The sequence below is a fragment of the Heteronotia binoei genome, chromosome 4 (assembly GCF_032191835.1).
Source record: "Heteronotia binoei isolate CCM8104 ecotype False Entrance Well chromosome 4, APGP_CSIRO_Hbin_v1, whole genome shotgun sequence".
NCBI lineage: Eukaryota > Metazoa > Chordata > Lepidosauria > Squamata > Gekkonidae > Heteronotia > Heteronotia binoei.
Genome location: NC_083226.1, coordinates 61,025,908 through 61,044,661, shown reverse-complemented (window position 1 = coordinate 61,044,661; position 18,754 = coordinate 61,025,908). Strand labels below are relative to the sequence as shown.

General features: G+C 41.9%; 1 protein-coding gene across 7 annotated transcripts in view; it reads right to left on the bottom strand.

Annotated features, from left to right (window-relative positions):
* Positions 1-18,754, bottom strand: part of RFX3 (regulatory factor X3) — a 325,131-nt gene that overhangs the window by 89,256 nt on the left and 217,121 nt on the right. For 6 of the 7 annotated variants that reach the window (XM_060237388.1, XM_060237389.1, XM_060237390.1 and 3 more), the window contains one exon: positions 1,786-1,860. The exons of the other annotated variant lie outside the window; for it this stretch is intronic. In XM_060237388.1, coding sequence (XP_060093371.1) covers positions 1,786-1,860 — 75 coding nt within the window. The remainder of the gene's footprint in view (positions 1-1,785; positions 1,861-18,754) is intronic. 7 annotated transcript variants of the gene reach the window in all.

Sequence of the window (18,754 nt, the reverse complement as noted above, 5' to 3'; positions counted from 1 at the left end):
TGTTCCCATTTGAAAAATAAGTTTTAAATTAATTGTTTTGTTTTCCAGAGATTCAGTCACCTGCTGTATTTTAAAAGAAGAATCATTCAAACAAACATACGAGATTTTCAGATTTGAACCACTGTTCTATAAAAGAATGGTTCATTTTGTTAGGAAATGAACAATGTTAAAATATATATGGGCAGTGTTAAAATTAATTTATATATAATTAAAAGTGCCGTGTTTTTAAATTATTTTTTTTTCTTTTCCTTTCCTTTCAGAAAATGGCAAAAGGCAACTGTGAAACTATACTTAGATTTACACAAGCTTGTACTTTGGCAGTAGGCAACAGAGGAAAAGTCCAAATAAGATACTTTTAAAAGATTTAACAGCTGGCTGTTAACTTATATGATAACAAGTACATTCTTAATGGCTTTGTGATTGTACTTTTTGACATAAAAATATAAAGTTTAAGGTATTAGTCATTAAACATTTTCTTACATATGCAGAAGTTACATAACTTGTGTTTTTTCCCTTTCAGATCTGAATCACTAATGCACCAGAAAACATAGGCTTTGTGACTCAAAAATAATTAACTGTTGTGAAGAATTAACAATACTTATTGACTCTTGGCTGGGAAGGAGGGAATATTCAAAAAGCAGCAGAATGTGGACCTTCCCTGGGATGAAGCCTCCTCAGAGAGACTGGTCAAGCCCTTAATGGAAGCCTTATGATCTCTACTAACTTGAGACACCATACATACTTTAATCCACAGGGGAAGTCCCCTTCTGCCCTCTCTACAACAACAGGATCCAGTTCAAGATCAAGTGGAATGGACAGAGTAAGACGCCCCCTGAGTAAACTCCTCTGCTTCCACCACCTCAGTCTTTCCTGACACCACAGGAGCAAAGAAAGTAGAGGGTGAGCCAAAGAATCACACCTTGTCCTCACAAATGAAATGATATCCTGCATCAGATCACACTGTGCTCTATTATATTATATCAACTTGCTCATCACTTCGATGGGAAAATTATGTATGGAGAAAATGCTTCTAAATTGCAAGTACTCTAATAGGGGTTTTGTGTACAGATATCTATAGAACCTTTATCAAGGGGCCATGGGCATCCACAGTCAGGAGTGAAGAGTAGATTTTGCCCCCAATACAACATTGTACCTACATTAATAATCTATATTAACAATGAATAGCAACCATTCACTTAAATGGCAGATAACAGAGATGTACTTGGGAACAAGACAAGGCAGGAGCTAAACCTTTCCTTTGGGGACTGCAATGCTGAATAAACATCTGATCTATTCAAGTCCACCTCTTTACTGGGATATCTCCATCCTGGATTCTGTTCCTTGATCAATCTGAAGCATGATGGAATTTTGGATTACAAATGAAGCTATGAAATTATTTTAACTCATTAGCTACAATTACAGTATGTTTCTCCTTTTCAAATGACAACAGAAAGCATGTTTGGTTTAACAGCATGAGATCCACTTCAACGATGGTTAGAGTTATATTTTTATTCATATTTTAACTTGTTACAGGAGCTTTGAAAACAACAGTTATTTTGATGCTAGCAGCATCATTATGCAAGTCAGGAAATCAAGTACTCAACAAGTTGCTGCATTGACATTTTGCCTGAAAGACACAGCATAGTGGTGCTGTGTAAGTTTTAAAATGGAAAAGAAGATTCAGAAACAAAACAAAAAGCAGCAAAACAAAACAAGCATTTAGAAGGCAGGCTAAGCATGCAGAACAAGCAAGGAATTAGTTTATATGAAGAAGAGGCAACTTACATGGCTGTTGAGAAGAGAGCTTCTGTGAGTGGACAGACCATCAGACTTTTGTAGTGTCTCAATCGCCATTTCAATCTGATAATAGATGTCATTAAAAAAAGGGCTCAAGACAAGATAGTAATAAAAAGAATGACCATAGAAATTTTGATAGATTGTCTAAAGTTCAAAAGGAAACTTTAGTTCAAAGACTGCTAGTAAGTACAATTTACTGAGGGTATGATCTTTAGAACTTTACACAAGCAAATTTGCAATAGCTTCCAGAGGTTACTCTGCTTCCATTTTTTTAACAAAGGAAAGATAAAGTTCCCAGAAAGACCACTTTTCTCTCCACTTCATTAAGGAAAAGAAGACAAGGTTAAGATTTATTGCCAAGCCACAATGCAAACATTTAAGAACCTTTAGCACTGAACATCTTAAACCATACATAACAGAAAAGCATCTTGGAAGAAAGGTATATGAAGTTGAAATATTTTACTGAGAGTCAGTTCTTTGGCCTTACAACTATTTTATGCATCTCTCATGTATCAGTTATTAAAGTGTTGACTAAATGAACAGTTTTCCTTAAATTCGTTTGTAATTGCTAGTCATTTGAAAATAACTTATTCACTGGGTTAACACCCTTGCCAGAATCCAAAGAAAAATGTTGATGAACAGAGTGAACCACATACAAAAGAGGTGCTTTCCATATTTGCTACACCCATTCACACTAAAAAGCAAAGTCACTGTTCACTTTAAGAAATGCCTCATGTCTGATATAATTGAATCTGATGTCTGGAAAACAAGGAAGGAAAAGTTCCAGATGTGTGTGCATCTTTATCCCCAAAACAATCTTCTTCTTTGGATCCTGGACTTGTATAGACATTCTTATATAGATTGCATTTATATTGATAGAGATATCAGACCCATTTATAACAAAAATGATTTTGCCAAAGAGAAAATGTGAAAAATAAAAGCAATAGTTTGAGTCCTATGAACTCCATGTATTTATAAACTGGACCCCCCCCCCCTTTTCTACACCCCTCTGTGCTCCAAAAAGCTACTTACTAGTGTCAGGTGCCAGTTGAGAACAGACTGGAATGCGGACAGGGGTGGAGGAGAGCAGCAGTATAAGGGTAAATCAGGAAAAATTAACCCCCTCACCTCATGTGAAAGCTTTTTGTCAAAAGGAGCACTAATATTAAAATACACACAGTAATTTCTTATTGTATTATGATAGTTAACTACCATCATTCCATTGTACATTGGAAAGGGAATTAATTTCTTTCAGGGGCAATTTTTGTGCATCAAAAGAAACCGGTTTGGACATTTATGGTATGGTACAATAAGAATATTATTTTTCAAGTTTGTTACTGCAGAAGGAACATTCACAACATTTGATTTATGATACAGCTAATTCTCCATGTAGGTGAGAACTCATGAAAGATAGAAAGCATCAATAAGAGGACAGAATCATTTGCAGCCTTGAATTCTATGCACCAACATTCAGGATTTTTCAGCAACAGAATTTACTGTATGATGAAGTCCCACCCACCCCCCCGCCCCCAACCTCAATGCACATGGACCATAAATAATAGCAGCACAAATGCATCCCCAGAAAGGATAACTGATATATAAAATTCAACTTTCAACTTTATTTTAAAAATTTTAAAAATTAAAACTGATTTCATGCTTTGGAATGGAGTCCAGCTTGGTGCAGCCAGTTTGAGTAGGAGAGGGGAGAGTAGGTTAGTTGAACAGTTAACCTAGTTTCAGATTCCTTTTAAGAAAATCCTAGGAGGAGACTGAGTTAGTGCTGCTAAGGCATGAAGGTCTACTGACTGCTAGGATGCACCTATCCCACCCATTATCAAATATTATATAGTGTTAGGCATGGAATGAGGAGATGTGAATACCCATGGAGCCCTGATGCTTACTGGGTGAGCTTAAACTAGTCACTACCTCTCAGTCTAACTGATCTCACAGGGTTGTTGTAGGAATAAGATAAGAAGAGCAGACTTATGTATACCTCCTTGAGCTCCTTGGAGGGAAGGTGCATATAAATGGAATGGGGGTCGGGGGTAGTGTACTTTTGTTGGATCAAAAACCTCCACCTTACAGAGTAAATTTTGTAGCTCCTCACTCTTCTGGCAGATATAATAGACTGCAAAATCCTGATGTTAGGGGACATATATCCCCAGAAGTGCAATTTCAGAGGCATTTCAGGCTGTTACAAAAGGGAGGAGTTACAAAAATTACACTCCATGAACAGAAGTCCTTGTGCCTGCAGAAGTGTGACATTGGATAACAGTAATTTTGGTAGGAAATTCTAATTCTCCCCTACATACATGTTGACACAGAACAAAAACTGAGTAAAAATGCTTCTATCTGCCTTCTTTAATTGGGACAAAGGGAGTTACTTAGGGAAGAAGCACAAAGAAGATGACAACCATTCTGCTATTCTTTCCCACCCACCCCTGCTAGTTTCCCTAAAGATTTATGATCATTTCCCAATTCCTCCTGTCCTTTTTCTTAAAATTAATGAATATCAAGGGAAAAATTGTGTGTGTGCGAACTCAAGTTAAGAAGTTGTATCTAAGACCAGTGTTTTTACAGAAGGGGGGTCTTGCTCTAAACACAGAGGGCTGCATCCAACCAGCTTTTCTGCTGCTGAAAACAAACAAGGTCCCCTTTAACCAAACCCAAATCTTGCTGGGGATCATGGGACTTGCGCGCATAAAAGCCATGTCAGATAGGGGCTGATAAGATAAGAAAGGGACCTAAGCAAGATGCAGGGTTGCCAGGTCTGTGTTGGAAACTACCTGGAGCTTTGGGTGTAGAGCCCAGAGAAGGTGGGGATTGAGGAGAGGAGGGGCCTCAGCATGGTACAACGCCATAGAGTCCATCCTTCAAAGCAGCCATTTTCTCCAGGGGAACTGTTCACTGCCAGCTGGAAATAAGCTGTAAAAACGGGCTCTCCAGGCCCCACCTGGAGGCTTGCAACCCTACCATGAGTGATAGCCAATTGATAGATCCCAATTAATACAAAGAGGAAAGATAATCTGTGTGGGCAAATAATGATATAAGAACTGAACTACTTTATGGATGACTAACTTTACTGAATGAGATTTATTGCCAAAGAAAAATTAAGAGTTGACTACATTATGATACTATAAAATCGTACTATTCCTTTATTTGTGTAGATTATGAACAGAGTGCATTTTTATTACCACTGATTAACTACACATATATATATATATATATATATGTGTGTGTGTGTGTGTGTGTAAAGATAAAGGTAGTTGTTTCCGACTCTGGGGTGATGCTGCTTTCACAACGTTTTCACGGCAGACTTTTAATGAGAAGGTTTGCCACTGCCTTCTCCAGTCATCTACACTTTCTCCCAAGCAAGCTGGGTTCTCATTTTACCGACCTCGGAAGGATGGAAGGCTGAGTCAACTTGGAGCCGGCCACCTGAACCCAGCTTCTGCTGGGATTGAACTCAGGTCGTGAGCAGGGAGCTCAGACTGCAGTACTGCAGCTTTACCACTCTGTGCCATGGGGCTCTTATATATATTTATATACTTCTATTACTATTATTATGTATCAATCATCACTGTCAGATATTAGATTGATAGATGATGTTCTGCAATTTGAAATCTAGCCAAGTTCTTGAGAATTGCAGATGTATCTTTACAGTATCCTTGCTGTTCCAAGCAACATTGTCTTCTGGAGCTGAACTGGGGTTATTTATTCAAGGCCCAAGAATCTCTGGGTCAGGGGTGTTGAATTTATTTGTTATGAGGTCTGGATCTGACCTAAACGTCACTTTGTTGGACCGGGTCATGTGTGCTATAAAATGTAATACCAGATACTAGTTATAAACTAGGTCACAGGCAAACCAAATTAATGATTTTTTTTTTTACTGAAAATACAAACATGCATCAAAGACAATCAATTTTGATATACAGACCTTCCAGGAAAAGAAAATGAATGTGAAGTTTTCAGGACACAGGCAGGAGATCAGAGCAATGCAGTTCTTACCTTGAACCTCACAATCACACGGAAGGACAAGAAATGAAGCACATGATCACATGATTCCAGTTGTTCCTATGATGTGAAGGGTTGCCCTGTTTCAAATGAGAGGAAGCAGGGCATCCCTGACTTTGTAGAAGGAAAAAATGTGTTCTCTTTTTGCTCAGCACAGTTAAGAATACTGTGCTTAACAATAAGAGAATGTATTTTTTCCTAACTTTTTCTTTGTAGACTGAGACTCTGCTTGAAGGCAGGCTTTGCATTGGAGGATGGGACCTCCAGGGTCATCTAGTTCAATCCAGCATCATAATCCAAGCCGGGGCAGCCCAGGTGTCTCCACGGCTTCTGATGTGCAGAGATGCACTGAGGGAAGAATGAGAGCCTGCCTTTGGATTCTGAAGCAGCTCCTTCTAAGCTGTTGACTCTCAGGCATTCCTGACTTTATGAAGACAAAAAAAGTTAGGAAAAATGTATTCTCCTCCTGCTCAGCACAGTTAAGAGAATGTATTTTAACTTTTCCCTTTTTGATTGAGACTTGCTCAAGGGTAGGGCTTTGCATTGCAGAGAGAGGAGGAACAATCCTCTTTTCCAGCATCACAATCCAAGCCAGGCAGGCCAAGTTTCCCCACAGCCCATTCCGCCTCTCCCCTAATGCAAAGCCTCCCCACTGGGTTTCTGGGTACCCCTAATTGAATGCAAGTCCCAAAGAATTTTTGTTTCATCATTTTCCATAATCTTGTCTGGTTTGTGCTCCCATGAATTTCTGGCTGACGGTAAGTCATACTTCTTGCAAAGATTCCAGTGCAACATAGCTACAACTCTAGTTAGTTTAAGCAATTTACTGTAGGCATTGACCGTGTGGTAAACTATTTTATCCTTTGTCTTGCAAAGTTGACATTTACTGTTATCACTGATCTTCTGGATCTTGACTTTCATACTATTCATTTTGAGTGCCTGCTCTTGAACAGCTAGGATGAGTCCTTCCATTTCTTTCTTCAAGTGTACATTTTGGAACAACATCCAGATGTTGTCATTAGCAACTTTGTTCTCTATGTCTTTCAAATACTACCAGTGCAAGCGCTTTTCCTTTCACTTGTCAAAGTGAGTTTTGATCACAATAATTTTGTAATTTTCTTTGGTTTCTGTAACCTTAAATAAGTCTGCCTTCTATACTTCAACTAGAAGATTCTCTTTGCTTTTCTTGGTGTAGTCATTCAGTGCTCATTTTTCTTCTTCAACATCTTGCTTGACTTTCAAGAGCACTCTTCCACCTAAATTCCTTGGTAAGTAAAGATGATCAACATCACTTCTAGAATGAAGTGAGCAATGCATCAGCATTATCTTGTACATTTTATGATCTACTGCTTCTAATTCTGCTTGCTGACAATTGATAATGCCAGCAATGTATCAGAACTGGGAGTGCCCATGTGTTAATTGCCATTACTGTGTTGCCTTCATTTAACTTTGTTCACAATATCTTTTAAACTTTTTGGTAATATTCCTTGGTTGTATTTTTTTAACAAGGGTATGTTTGATGTTGTCAGCTTCCAACATTCCAAGATATCTGTAGTTTTCTTTAAAGCCCAGTATTTTGATGTTGTTGTTTGGCATCTTGATTTCTTCTTGTTCAATGATCTTTCCTCTATTCAGTGCTAGTGCAGCACACTTGTCAGGGCCAAATTCCATTGCTATATTTTTGCTGAACATTTGAACTGTATTTAGTAAAGAATCAATCTCTGAGGATGACTTTCTATACATTTTCAAGACATTCATATACAATAAGTGTGAAATCTCTGGGCCTGTTTTTGAAAGCTGGTATATTAGGCATGTGCTGCTGAGAATGTTGGTTAGTGGTTCTAGGGCAATGACAAAGAGCAGTGGTGATAAGTGAGTTTCCTTGGGAAATTCCTCGTTTGATATTAACTGTTCCTATTTCTTCTCCAGTCACTATCAGCCCAGTGTTCCATTTAAGAATGGACACAAACCAGGAAAACAGAGGTTCATTTTGGTTTGCAGGGCCACAGGAACCTTAACAGACCTTTTCCATTTACTGAACCAGTCCATTATGCAGTAGAATGCCCCCCAAGGGTTAGAGATGCCAAACTTGAAGCAAGTATCCAGCTGACTCTTCTCTACCTGCCCTCCAAGTCTGGAGAGGATTGAATTTAGGGGGGCAAAATTACAGCCCACTTTCCCCAAAAAAACTATCTGGGAAAATCACAGCTGCAGGTTCAGAAGTGTGTTCAACAGATCTTCTGCAAACTAGAGGTATCAAACTCAGAGGTGTTCAGAAATAAATATGAGTCAGGGGGATGTTCTGTCAAGGGAACCTGTAGCTAAGCTCCTCTGGCCAGTGTGAGCAGAGAGACTGGTGGCTCAGAGCTCTGAGTCCACTCCACCTCACACAATCCCAATCAGCCAGAGCTAGTTACAAAGCCCACTGGGGGGGTTCTCAGCCAAGGAACCAATGAAGCTAAACCCCTCTGCTCAGTGTGAGCAGATGGACTGGTGCCTCAGAGGCAGAGCCCAGCACCAAACACAACCTCAGCCAGGAAGAGGTGTTCAAAAATAAGTACAAAAGAGGGGTGGTATTCTGGCAAGACAACCAACAGCTAAGTCCATCTGCCCAGTGTAAGCAGACAGGTGACTCAGAGCCCTGAGTCCACTCCACCTCACACAATCCCAGCCAACCAAAGCTAGCACTCACAAAGCCCAATGGGGGTCCTCAGCCAAGGAACCAATAAAATTAAGCCCCTCTGCTAAGTCTGAGAAGGACAGGTTCCTCAGAGCCCTGAATAAGTACCAAATGCCCCCAACAACAAGCAGGAGGAATAACTTCCAGTTCCCTTCCCTCTCTGCCTCTTACTCTAAAAACGTGTGGCATGTCTGCTGTGGACAAAAAACAATGGCTGTGTCTGAGCTGGGGGTATATATCATTCTGCTCCCATAGAGCAAAATGCGAGCTCTCTTATTGGCAGCCAGTGCTGCTTGTTGCGCTTTGCTGGGCCACTATTGGTGTTTACAGGGCTGTAGAAGTGCATCCCCCCATTGCTTTGACAATCGTAATTGATCAGCACCAGTATGTCTGCCACAGATGCTTTTGACATATGCCACTCTGAGATGCCTGAACGTCTGAAGACTATGTGGAGAGTACTGGGAGGGTTGTTAAGGCAAGATCACAAGCAGCTCAGCTTGCAAATCATGGCCCAGGCAATTTTAGTCAAAAATTTAGGGTCATGGGCAAGTTTGTGCCCATCTGTAGTTCCATTTACTCATGACATTTTTGATAAATGTTATTACAGTTTTACTGATACCTATCATTTCTAGTGTTTTCAGGATCCCTGTATGAGGGAGTGAATCAAATGCCTTCTTTTAATTAACCCAAGCAACATTCCAGTTGGTTTTCCTTCTTGTACAATTTTGTAAAACCATTGTATTGATCAGTAACTGATCTTTAGCAGGCCCATAGACAATTCCAGATAGGGGGGCCCATGGAAAAATTTTTTGGGTAGAGAGGCCTCCCCTCTGGTGGCCCCCACTCCCTCCTCCACTCTGGTGGCCTTACCCCCTCCATGTGGCACCTCCCCCTCCCTCCCACCACCAACCTGGAAGCAAATACTTGTGGAGATAGAGGTGGAAAGAAAGCAAATTTAAATGCATTCTCCTTGACTTGGAAAAGTGATTTACAGAGACAAATGCCTTCTCCAAGCTAGCCAATGGGGTGGTGGCGGCTTCAAGAGCCACGCAAGAGCCACACACCTCTACTACCTACCCAGGGATTCAAGTTGGCTGGGTGGCCAGAGGCACGTTTCTCCCCCGCTCACTGCGCAGTCCAGAGCATCCTGTGCACGCACAGCCCCGCTGAGGAGGGGGTGGGTTTCTGCTGGGCCTGGTCTTTTAAATGTTAAATTTTAGAGATATTCCTGTTATATTTAGATCAATTTTAAATGTTAAATCTTAGAGATATTCCTGTTATATTTGGATCAATTTTATTCTTGAATGTTTTGTTGAGTAGTCTTTGCTTTTGATTTGTGCTGGTCATTGGCCGAATAAATTGACAATCAATAGTGTCTCAGGATTTGGGGGAAATTCCTTTCTGTTCATGTGGCAGAAACCGAACTGAGCTGTTGACATTCTTGAATGGAACTGGCAACAATTCCTGTCAGTAATTTCAAAGTTGTTGGGAGGCAGGTAATGAGGCAGAAATTGCTTGGAACTGCTCCTTTCTCTTTGTTCTTCAGAATGTCCTGCTTGTATTTATTCAATCTTCTACTGCTTTGGAATGGAGCATGTCATTAAGCTGTTGCACCAAACTGTGGATAAAGACTTGTAAACTTTTAAAGCCAAGAGCCATGGATTTCATCTCTTCCATGTGCTGCCTAGCTTTTCACTTTAATTGTTTTGAAGGCTTTCCAGAGTTATTCTACGATGTTCTATTTGCTTTTCTTTCAGTTTGTTTTCCACATCTGTAATCCAGGTGGCTTTTTTCTTGTATACTTTTGAGTCCTCCCAGAGTTCTTTCCAGAAGGTTAATGTCTTTTCTACATCTGGTTTCACTTTTATTTTTTTCATCTTCCTCTAGTGATTTGTAGAACTGTCATTGGTTAGTCAGGAATTGGAAGTTATGTCTATATTGCTGGATCCTACAGTAATACCTCTTAATCTTCTTGGACACTGCAACAATTGTGTTTGATTTCTTCTACAACTTGGGCTGTTGTTTTTGTATCTAACAGATATTTCTTCCTGAAGTTTGTTTTTCTTCTTTCATTCTTGAGTTTCCTTTCTTTTAATTTTTCTAAGGCACTGAAGTCTGAATGCCATTTGCTGAATTTTTTCCTCCAATGTCTTGCCAGTTTAATTTTGTCTTAAAATCCTTAACTGCCTTTTTCTTACTGTCCATTCACAGTTCTCTTGCTATTACAACCACCACACTATACATCAACTAGTTGGTTTCAGTTATGATTGCTGAAGGAATTGTTAAAATTTAAATTGTTGCACTGATATTTTCAGTAAGTCTTGAAAGTTTTTTTTGATGTTGTTTGGAGCACAGATAATATTTGTCTGTTTCCTTTGCTATTAATATGCTCTAAGATCATAGAATCACAGAGTTGGAAGGAACCTCTAGGGTCATCTAGTCCAACCCCCTGCACAATGCAGGAAACTCACAAACACCTCCCCCTAAATTCACAGGATCTTCATTGCTGTCAGATGGCCATCTAGCTTTTGTTTAAAAACCTCAAAGGAAGGAGAGCCCACCATCTCCCGAGAAAGCCTGTTCCACTGAGGAATCACTCTAATGGTCAGAAAGTTCAGGAATGTGGTGCCCAAAACTGAACACAATACTCCAGGTGAGGTCTTACCAGAGCAGAGTAAAGCGATACCATCACATCACGTGATCTGGACACTATACTTCTGTTGATAGTCCAAAATTCAATTTGCCATTTTAGCCCCTGCATCACACTGTTAACTCATGTTCAGTGTATGATCCACTAAGACCCCTAGATCCTTTTCGCACATACTACTGCTAAGACAAGTCTCCCCCATTCCATAACCATGCATTGGATTTTTCCTACCTAAATGCAGAACTTTACATTTATCCATTAAAATTCATTTTATTGGTTTTTTCCCAGTTTTCCAGCCTGTCAAGATAATCCTATATCCTGTTCTGTCTTCTTCTGTGTTTGCAACTCCTCCCAATTTAGTATCATTTGCAAATTTAATAAGCATTCCCTCTATTCCTTCATCCAAATCATTGGTAAAGATGTTGAACACAACAGGTCCCAGGACAGATCCCTGAGGCACTCCACTTGTCACTCCTCTCCAAGAGGATGAGGAACCAGTCACAAGCACCCTTTGGGTGTGATCCGTCAACCGGTTACAGATCCACCTAACGGTAACAGAATCCAAACCACATTTTACCAATTTGTCAATAAGGATAGTATGTGGAATTTTATCAAAAGCCTTACTGAAATCAAGATAAATGATGTCTACAGCATTCCCCTGATCCAGCAAGGTAGTTACTTTCTCAAAAAAAAAAAAGAGATTAGGTTAGTCTGACATGACTTGTTCTTGAGAAACCCATGTTTGACCGACTGTTTGATGAATTGTTCTAAAAATTTTCCAGGTATAGACGTCAAGCTGACGGGTCAGTAGTTACCCGGATCCTCTTTTTTCCCCTTCTTGAAGATGGGGACAACATTTGCCTGCCTCCAATCTTCTGGCACCTCTCCTGTTCTCCAAGAATTTTCAAAAATAATAGCCAGAGGTTCAGAAATTACATCCGCAAGCTCTTTTAGAACCCTTGGATGCAATTCATCTGGCCCTGAGGACTTAGTTTCATTTAAAGAAACTAGGTGTTTATGTACTACCCCTATGCTGATCCTAGGTTGGAACTCCATACCCTCCTTATATGTTCTGTTTTTGCCATGTTGAGCACTGTTTCCCTCAGAAGAGAAGACTGAGGAAAAGTAGGAATTGAGCAGTTCCACCCTCTCTTCATTACCTGTTACAATTTCACTTTCTTGCCCTCGCAATGAGCCTACCATGTCCTTGCTCTTTTTCTTAACATAAGAAAAGAACCCCTACGCCTTGTGGTGCGGGATGTAAGAATTGAGGCCCCGAAGGTCCATGATGGGACGTAGACCTCCGTCCCGTTTTGGGATGGCAAAATAACGGGAGTAAAAGCCGAGTCATTCCTGGCCTGCCGGAACTGGTTCTATGGCCTTCTTTCGAAGCAGCGCACGCACCTCCTCCTGAAGAGTTGGAGACGGGGCGGTGTACACAAATGCCGGAACCTCCGGTTCTTGCTGGAACTCTATCAAGTAACCCAGCCGGATTATTGATAGCACCCATTGGTCTGTTGTTATAGTGGACCAGACCCGGTAAAAGGGCCACAGCCGGTTATGGTCCGAAGCATGGGTAGGGAAAGGGGAACATAGGGAGGGGCAGTCAAAGGCCCTGTTTGGGCTGTCTGTTTCCCTTCTGGCGCGACGACTGTGACGAGGTCGGAGAGTACTTTGGTTTAGTATTGTATGGGGCCTTAGAGAATGATGTTGTGTTCTTAGGCCTCCACTGTTGCTCTCCCGATGGTTTGGGAAATGGCTTTTTATTCCACTGCTTGGACCACGGTCGCTTGCTTTGCTGGCGAGATGAAACAGGGACACCCAAGTTTCTGGAGGTTCAAATGCTTCTGTCCATCTCTTGCAAAACTGTGTCAGTATTAGCACTAAACAATCCATTGCCATCAAAGGGCAAGTCCTCAATATAAGCTTGGTTGTCAGCCTGCAGTGCCGTGGACCGCAACCAAGAGTGTCTCCTCAGTGTGATGCCTGTTGTAAGGGTTTTAGCCCCTATGTCACCTGAGTGCTTGGCCAAATTCAATTGTTGTTTGGCCAGCGACATGCCCTCTTTCTGGATCTTTCGAACTGCATTTCTGCTCTGCTCTGGAAGTCCCGGTAAGATTGCTGACAACTGGTCCCACAAGGTATATTGATACCGCCCCATACAGGCGGCATAATTTGCTACCTTTAGCCCTAGGGAGCCCGCTGAATAGATGCGGCGGCCTAAGTTGTCCAGTTTTTTCCCTTCCTTATCTGGGGGTGAAGCATGGGTCTTCCTAGCTTTTGAAGACGATGCTACCACCACCGAATTTGGCTTGGGGTGATTGAAAAGGAAGTCCGCTGTGGACTCTTGTATCCAGTACATGTGGTCAAGCCTGCGCGACGAGATGGGCGTGGACGCAGGCTTGTCCCACGCTGCTTTAGCTGTGTGAAGCATCACTGTTGTTAGAGGGAGGGCTATCGCCGTTGACGTGTCCCTCTGTACAATGTCAAAGACACTGTCTGTCACTATCGGTTCAGGCTGTACCGTAGAGAGGGACAGGGACTGAGCCATTCTTTTTACTAAGTCTCCGTATGACTTTAGGTCCTCCGAGGGCGATATAGGTTGTTCCTCGGAAACCTTGTGTGACGGTGAGTGTTCCTCAGGTGACTCTTGAGTAGAGCCGGCCACCGATCTCGGAGAGCTCCCTGGGGATTCCGAGCGTTCCGACGGTGTCGAAGGGCGGTCCCGACCTTGTTCTGGGGTTACCCTCTCCTCCGAGGCTGAACGGCGTGGGGATCGTCTTTTCTTAGGCGGCTCCTCTACTGGAGGTTTCGATACCGACACCGATGCCTGGCGTTTTTGAGGCTTGTAGGACGTCCTCGATCTACCAGATGCTTCAGAATGCTGGTCCCACTCAGAGTGGCGTGGGTGAAACCACGGTAACACCGACGGCATCGGATACGAGCCATATAAGTACTGCCATTGGCGTTGGTCCCATGGTACTGGTGGAGCCCGGCGAGCTGGAGAGCCTTCATCCAAACGCCTTCTAGGCGAACGATCGCGCGGCGACCTGTCCTTGACTGATTCACGGGGGCTGTGGCGATGCCGAGAGCTTCGGGATCGGTCCCGCTGTCTGCTCTGAGAGCGATCACGATTCGTAGATACCCGCTTTGGGCTGATAGGTCGCTCCCTACGTGGGCTTTTCGAACGGCCTCGATGAGGGCTGTCGAACCGGCCTCGAGGGCTCCCAACATTGATGGGGTCCGGGGTACTATCTTCCGCTCCCGATCTCTGCGCCAGTTCCAAGTCCCGGTCCGAATCCGATGAGATGGCGATCTGTGTCGACATCGATTCCAACATCGGAGGGCTTAACCGACGGCGAGGCGAAGCAAACAGCTTTAGCGGCGGGACCTCCAGCACCGTCGGGTTCGATGGGGACTTCGATGAGGCACGAGCGGTTTTGCTGTGACTCAGCTTTTCCACCTTTTTCTTTTTCTTCGGCTCCGATGAAGCCGGTTTGTCTTCCTTAGACCTCTTTGCCGGTGTGGAGGCATCGGAGGTCGAAGCCGATCCCGCTCTTTTACTGGGGCGATCGGCGTCAGAGGATTTTTCAGCATCGACCGCCTCCGACATCGAAGACTTTGGCGCGTGCTCCGACTGAGCCGCCATCTTGCGAGGGGACAGCGCCTGCTCCATTAGAGCGGAGGCAAGGCAGGCCGCTCGATTCTTTCTCATCTGCCTTGAGAACCTTGCGCAGTGGGCGCACGAGTCCGGTTTGTGGGCCTCTCCAAGGCAAAGCAGACAAAGAGTGTGGCCGTCCGGTGGGGCGATTTTGCTGCCACACTTTCCACACCGTTTGAAAAATCCCCATCGCTTTTCCATGCGTTGGGGGGGGTGAGGGGGAGGAGGGGGGGGTCGGAAAGGGGAACTTGAGGTAAGGAAAAACAACAAACCGCTTTCTTTCCTCCCCACTCAGAAGCAAAATAGCGAAGAGGAGCTGTTCACAGAAATCCTAAATAGCTAAGAAGAAATCCACCGACCGTCGTGAAGATCGACTGCTCTCAGCGGCGGTCAGAAGAGAACTGGCGGGATGTCCGCTCCCGTCCGGGTGCACATGCGCAGGAAGGCAGCTGGGCATGCGCACCGGGACGGGGGCGCGGAAATCCACAGCTTTGAAGTTACCGATCGTGATCGGCGCCGGCGCCTTCTCCCATCAGTGTGATGCACAGAGACCACGAAGAAGATCAAGCCATTAAAATAAGAAAAGACCACCATCAAGCAGCCTACAATATCCATAAACCAGTGTACAGGTTAGGAGCATACTCTAAAAACAGTTTTTAATGCTAAAACCTTTCATTTTGAAAGCCTGGGTAAAAAGAAATATTTCTATTTACCACCTAAAAGATCACAGAGTAGGTGTCATATCTCCGATCCAAAGAAGAGATGCTGCCACCAAAAATGCCCTGTCCCTTATATTGATAGTTCACAATTAAGATTTTTCCATATGGACAACACAAATCAGTAGGGAATTACTCCTATTACACAATGATAGTGCAATATTAAAAAAAAATCTGAAATACACCTTACCATCACTGCCCTGCTGAAAGTGAGCTTTTCTATGTAAGTTATTTGCTATGGGTTCAATGTTGTTCTGAACTTCCCCATAGCATCGTGGAGTATTCCTGCATTTCCTGGGGTTTCCCTGGCTTTCTTCTGATCTTTCTTGAACCTGATCTGTTGCAATGTTTTAAGAAAGACCACAACAAAATCTGGATGGCTACCATATGAGAGGGAAAAGTTCAATTACAACTATTTCCTCCCACTTCTGTTGGGGAAGGCTTTTTGTTTTAAATCAGGTATTTGATATTATTATATTGTTTCAACACTGCAAAAATATGTGTATCAGGTTCCCCGAATTTCCAGCTTTCATTTAAAAAAAATTAAGAGAAAAATGGGGAAATGTCAGTGCGCAGGCGCTACAAAATGGATTTTTAAAAGAATATTATAGATATGTGCTTGAAGTAGGAGAAAAAAGGAAGTGGGATTATTGATTTTGCTTCGAATTAGGCCACTAGCTTTAAAAGATTATTAGACAGATTCTTGGAAGAGAAGTCTATGAATTACTACTAGCTATGGTGACCAAAGTCGCACCATGACAGTTAAGCCAAAAGCTACATTCAAACGTGATGACAAATCTCTGTGATGCAGCTGGTTGTTGTGTTTTCTCACTTCTACACTCTCTCCTCCCCTCAAATGCAGAGTGCTACTGAAGACTTTCTGGGTTATGGAAAGCCTTGCATCTTGGTCCATTTCCCTTAATTTCCAAATGCAGGAACCCTGGACACTGTAGCAAACTGGAATTAGCTTTGGTGTAGTGGTTAAGTGTATGGACCAGTTTGGTGTAGTAGTTAAGTGTGCGGACTCTTATCTGGGAGAACCGGGTTTGATTTTCCACTTCTCCACTTACAGCTGCTGGAATGGCCTTGGGTAGCCATAGCTATTGCAGGAGTTGTCCTTGAAAGGGCACCTGCTGTGAGAGCCCTCTCAGCCCCACCCACCTCACAGGGTATCTGTTGTGGAGGGAGAAGATTAAGAGATTGTAAACTGCTCTGAGTCTCTGATTCAGAAAGAAGGGCGGGGTATAAATCTGCAGTCATCTTCTTCTTCACCCCAAAAACTGAGATTCTAAACTCCAGTTTAACCCGTTTTACACTGCCAGTTTGTGAGGAATAAACAAATTCCAAGCTTGATCAAGCATCTGTGTTTAGATATGATGGCAAGCTGAGGCTTAATTGAGGGCTTCTCAAACCAGAAAGCCTTCAATGATTCTCATTGTGCCAGAGGAAGAGGGATACCGGGAAGGGGGGGGGGGGGGGAACTGAGCATGATGACAGGCTGCAATTGTATCTATTGCAGACATTGCTTGTGATACCTGCCAGTTGAATGCAAGCTACCAAGCCTTGCTGTAAAATCACATCAAATCACCCAAACCTATTTAGAAGAGATTTTATGAAATTGCTTTATGGCACCCACTGCCTAAATTAACATATTCCCCTGAAACATATGGAACATAACAATCAGGTCTGCAACTCCTTCTAAGCTAGATATGTTAGAAATGTTAGCGGGAAAAATAAAAGCTTCAGGTAGTTGTATCAGATAAGCTTTGATAAAGATCTGTCCAATTCCATTCAGATTAAAATGGTTGCAAAACTGAGCAGACAAGAAGTGCTTGGATCAATCACTTCCAATCTTTCACTGTACAATGGCATATCCTCAGAACCGCCAGTGCAACTATACTGAAACCCTTCTAGATTTCCAGAAAGTAAACTCTCTAAATATTCTTCATTTCTGAAATGATACTTCCATAGCTGTAAATAAACATTTTGTATATAATGACTACTGATGTCAGTCCAATATGCTATTTTAGACAAGATGTTACACATGCCTGTCATATGTTGGCTTTGTATAAGTCCATACATTTTCATAAAATACCCAGCCTATACTGAGATTTCTTCCCTGAGCCTTTGGGAAAAAATGAGGCTAAAAGTTGTGTGGATGTGCTGAATGAAATGTGAGAATGGTCCACTTTTTTGTTTCAGTATTCAAGTTTCTATTATAGACTTTTTTTCCTCTTAAACCATTTATTATGGAGCATATTATGTTAAAAATTACTGAGTATATCAATGATTATGAAAATATGTGTGGGAATTATTTTGTTCACAAACAGATGCCTGTTTAATACATGTACACACATATCACTACTCCATATGCTGAGAAAAAGCACTCAAAAAGAACATTCATCAGAAGGGTTTGGGGTTGGGCGAAGAGAAAGACCTAGAAAGTATCATAATAAAGATGTGTCTTCTGCTTTACAGAAAATGTAAGATAAAGATAACTGGATGTTCTCAAAGTACAACTGTCAAGTTATTAGATGATGCAAAGAATATGTATGAATTATGCAAACATATACATATTTGCTTACTATTATTTCAGAGCTCCCTTTCTTGACTATTGTTATATTATTTTGCGGACTCAGAAATCACTATTGTATAGGTCCTTCTCATGCTGTGGGGATAACATGAAATGTTCCAGTGGGGAAGATAACATTGCTTCCCCACACACATCAGTATTATTCCTCCCATGGTACTACTAGAATAATAGTATGGGCGCTTAGAAGCCTGTCTCTTAAGTCATACATGCTAGAAACCTTTTAAAAAGCATTTGCCTTCTGACAATCTCAGTGGTTTCCACAAAATTTTGCATTTATATAGAATTACGGATTTCAAATAAGTAGACAAAACCATTAGCGATATGTGAAAGATAAAGAAGAGATACAGCACAAGCTACTATAAATCTATCAGGTTGCTTTAAGGAAGAGAGATAACAGCCAGAACCCAGTTTCATAACTGTTCTTCAAATGCTGCTCAAATATTCAGAAATCTAAAACTGTAAATTTAAATCTTTAAGTGCAGTAAAAAAACAAATCCTTTAGAGAAAACTAAGGTGATTCATTGCTATAGTTCTGAAACATCTGTGAAGATATCTGTGTTACTGCTAAGCAACCATATAAATGGTTCTATTTTCAATGTCCAAAAAGCTTTTTAAATTTACCTGGATATCAGCCCTACTTATAAGA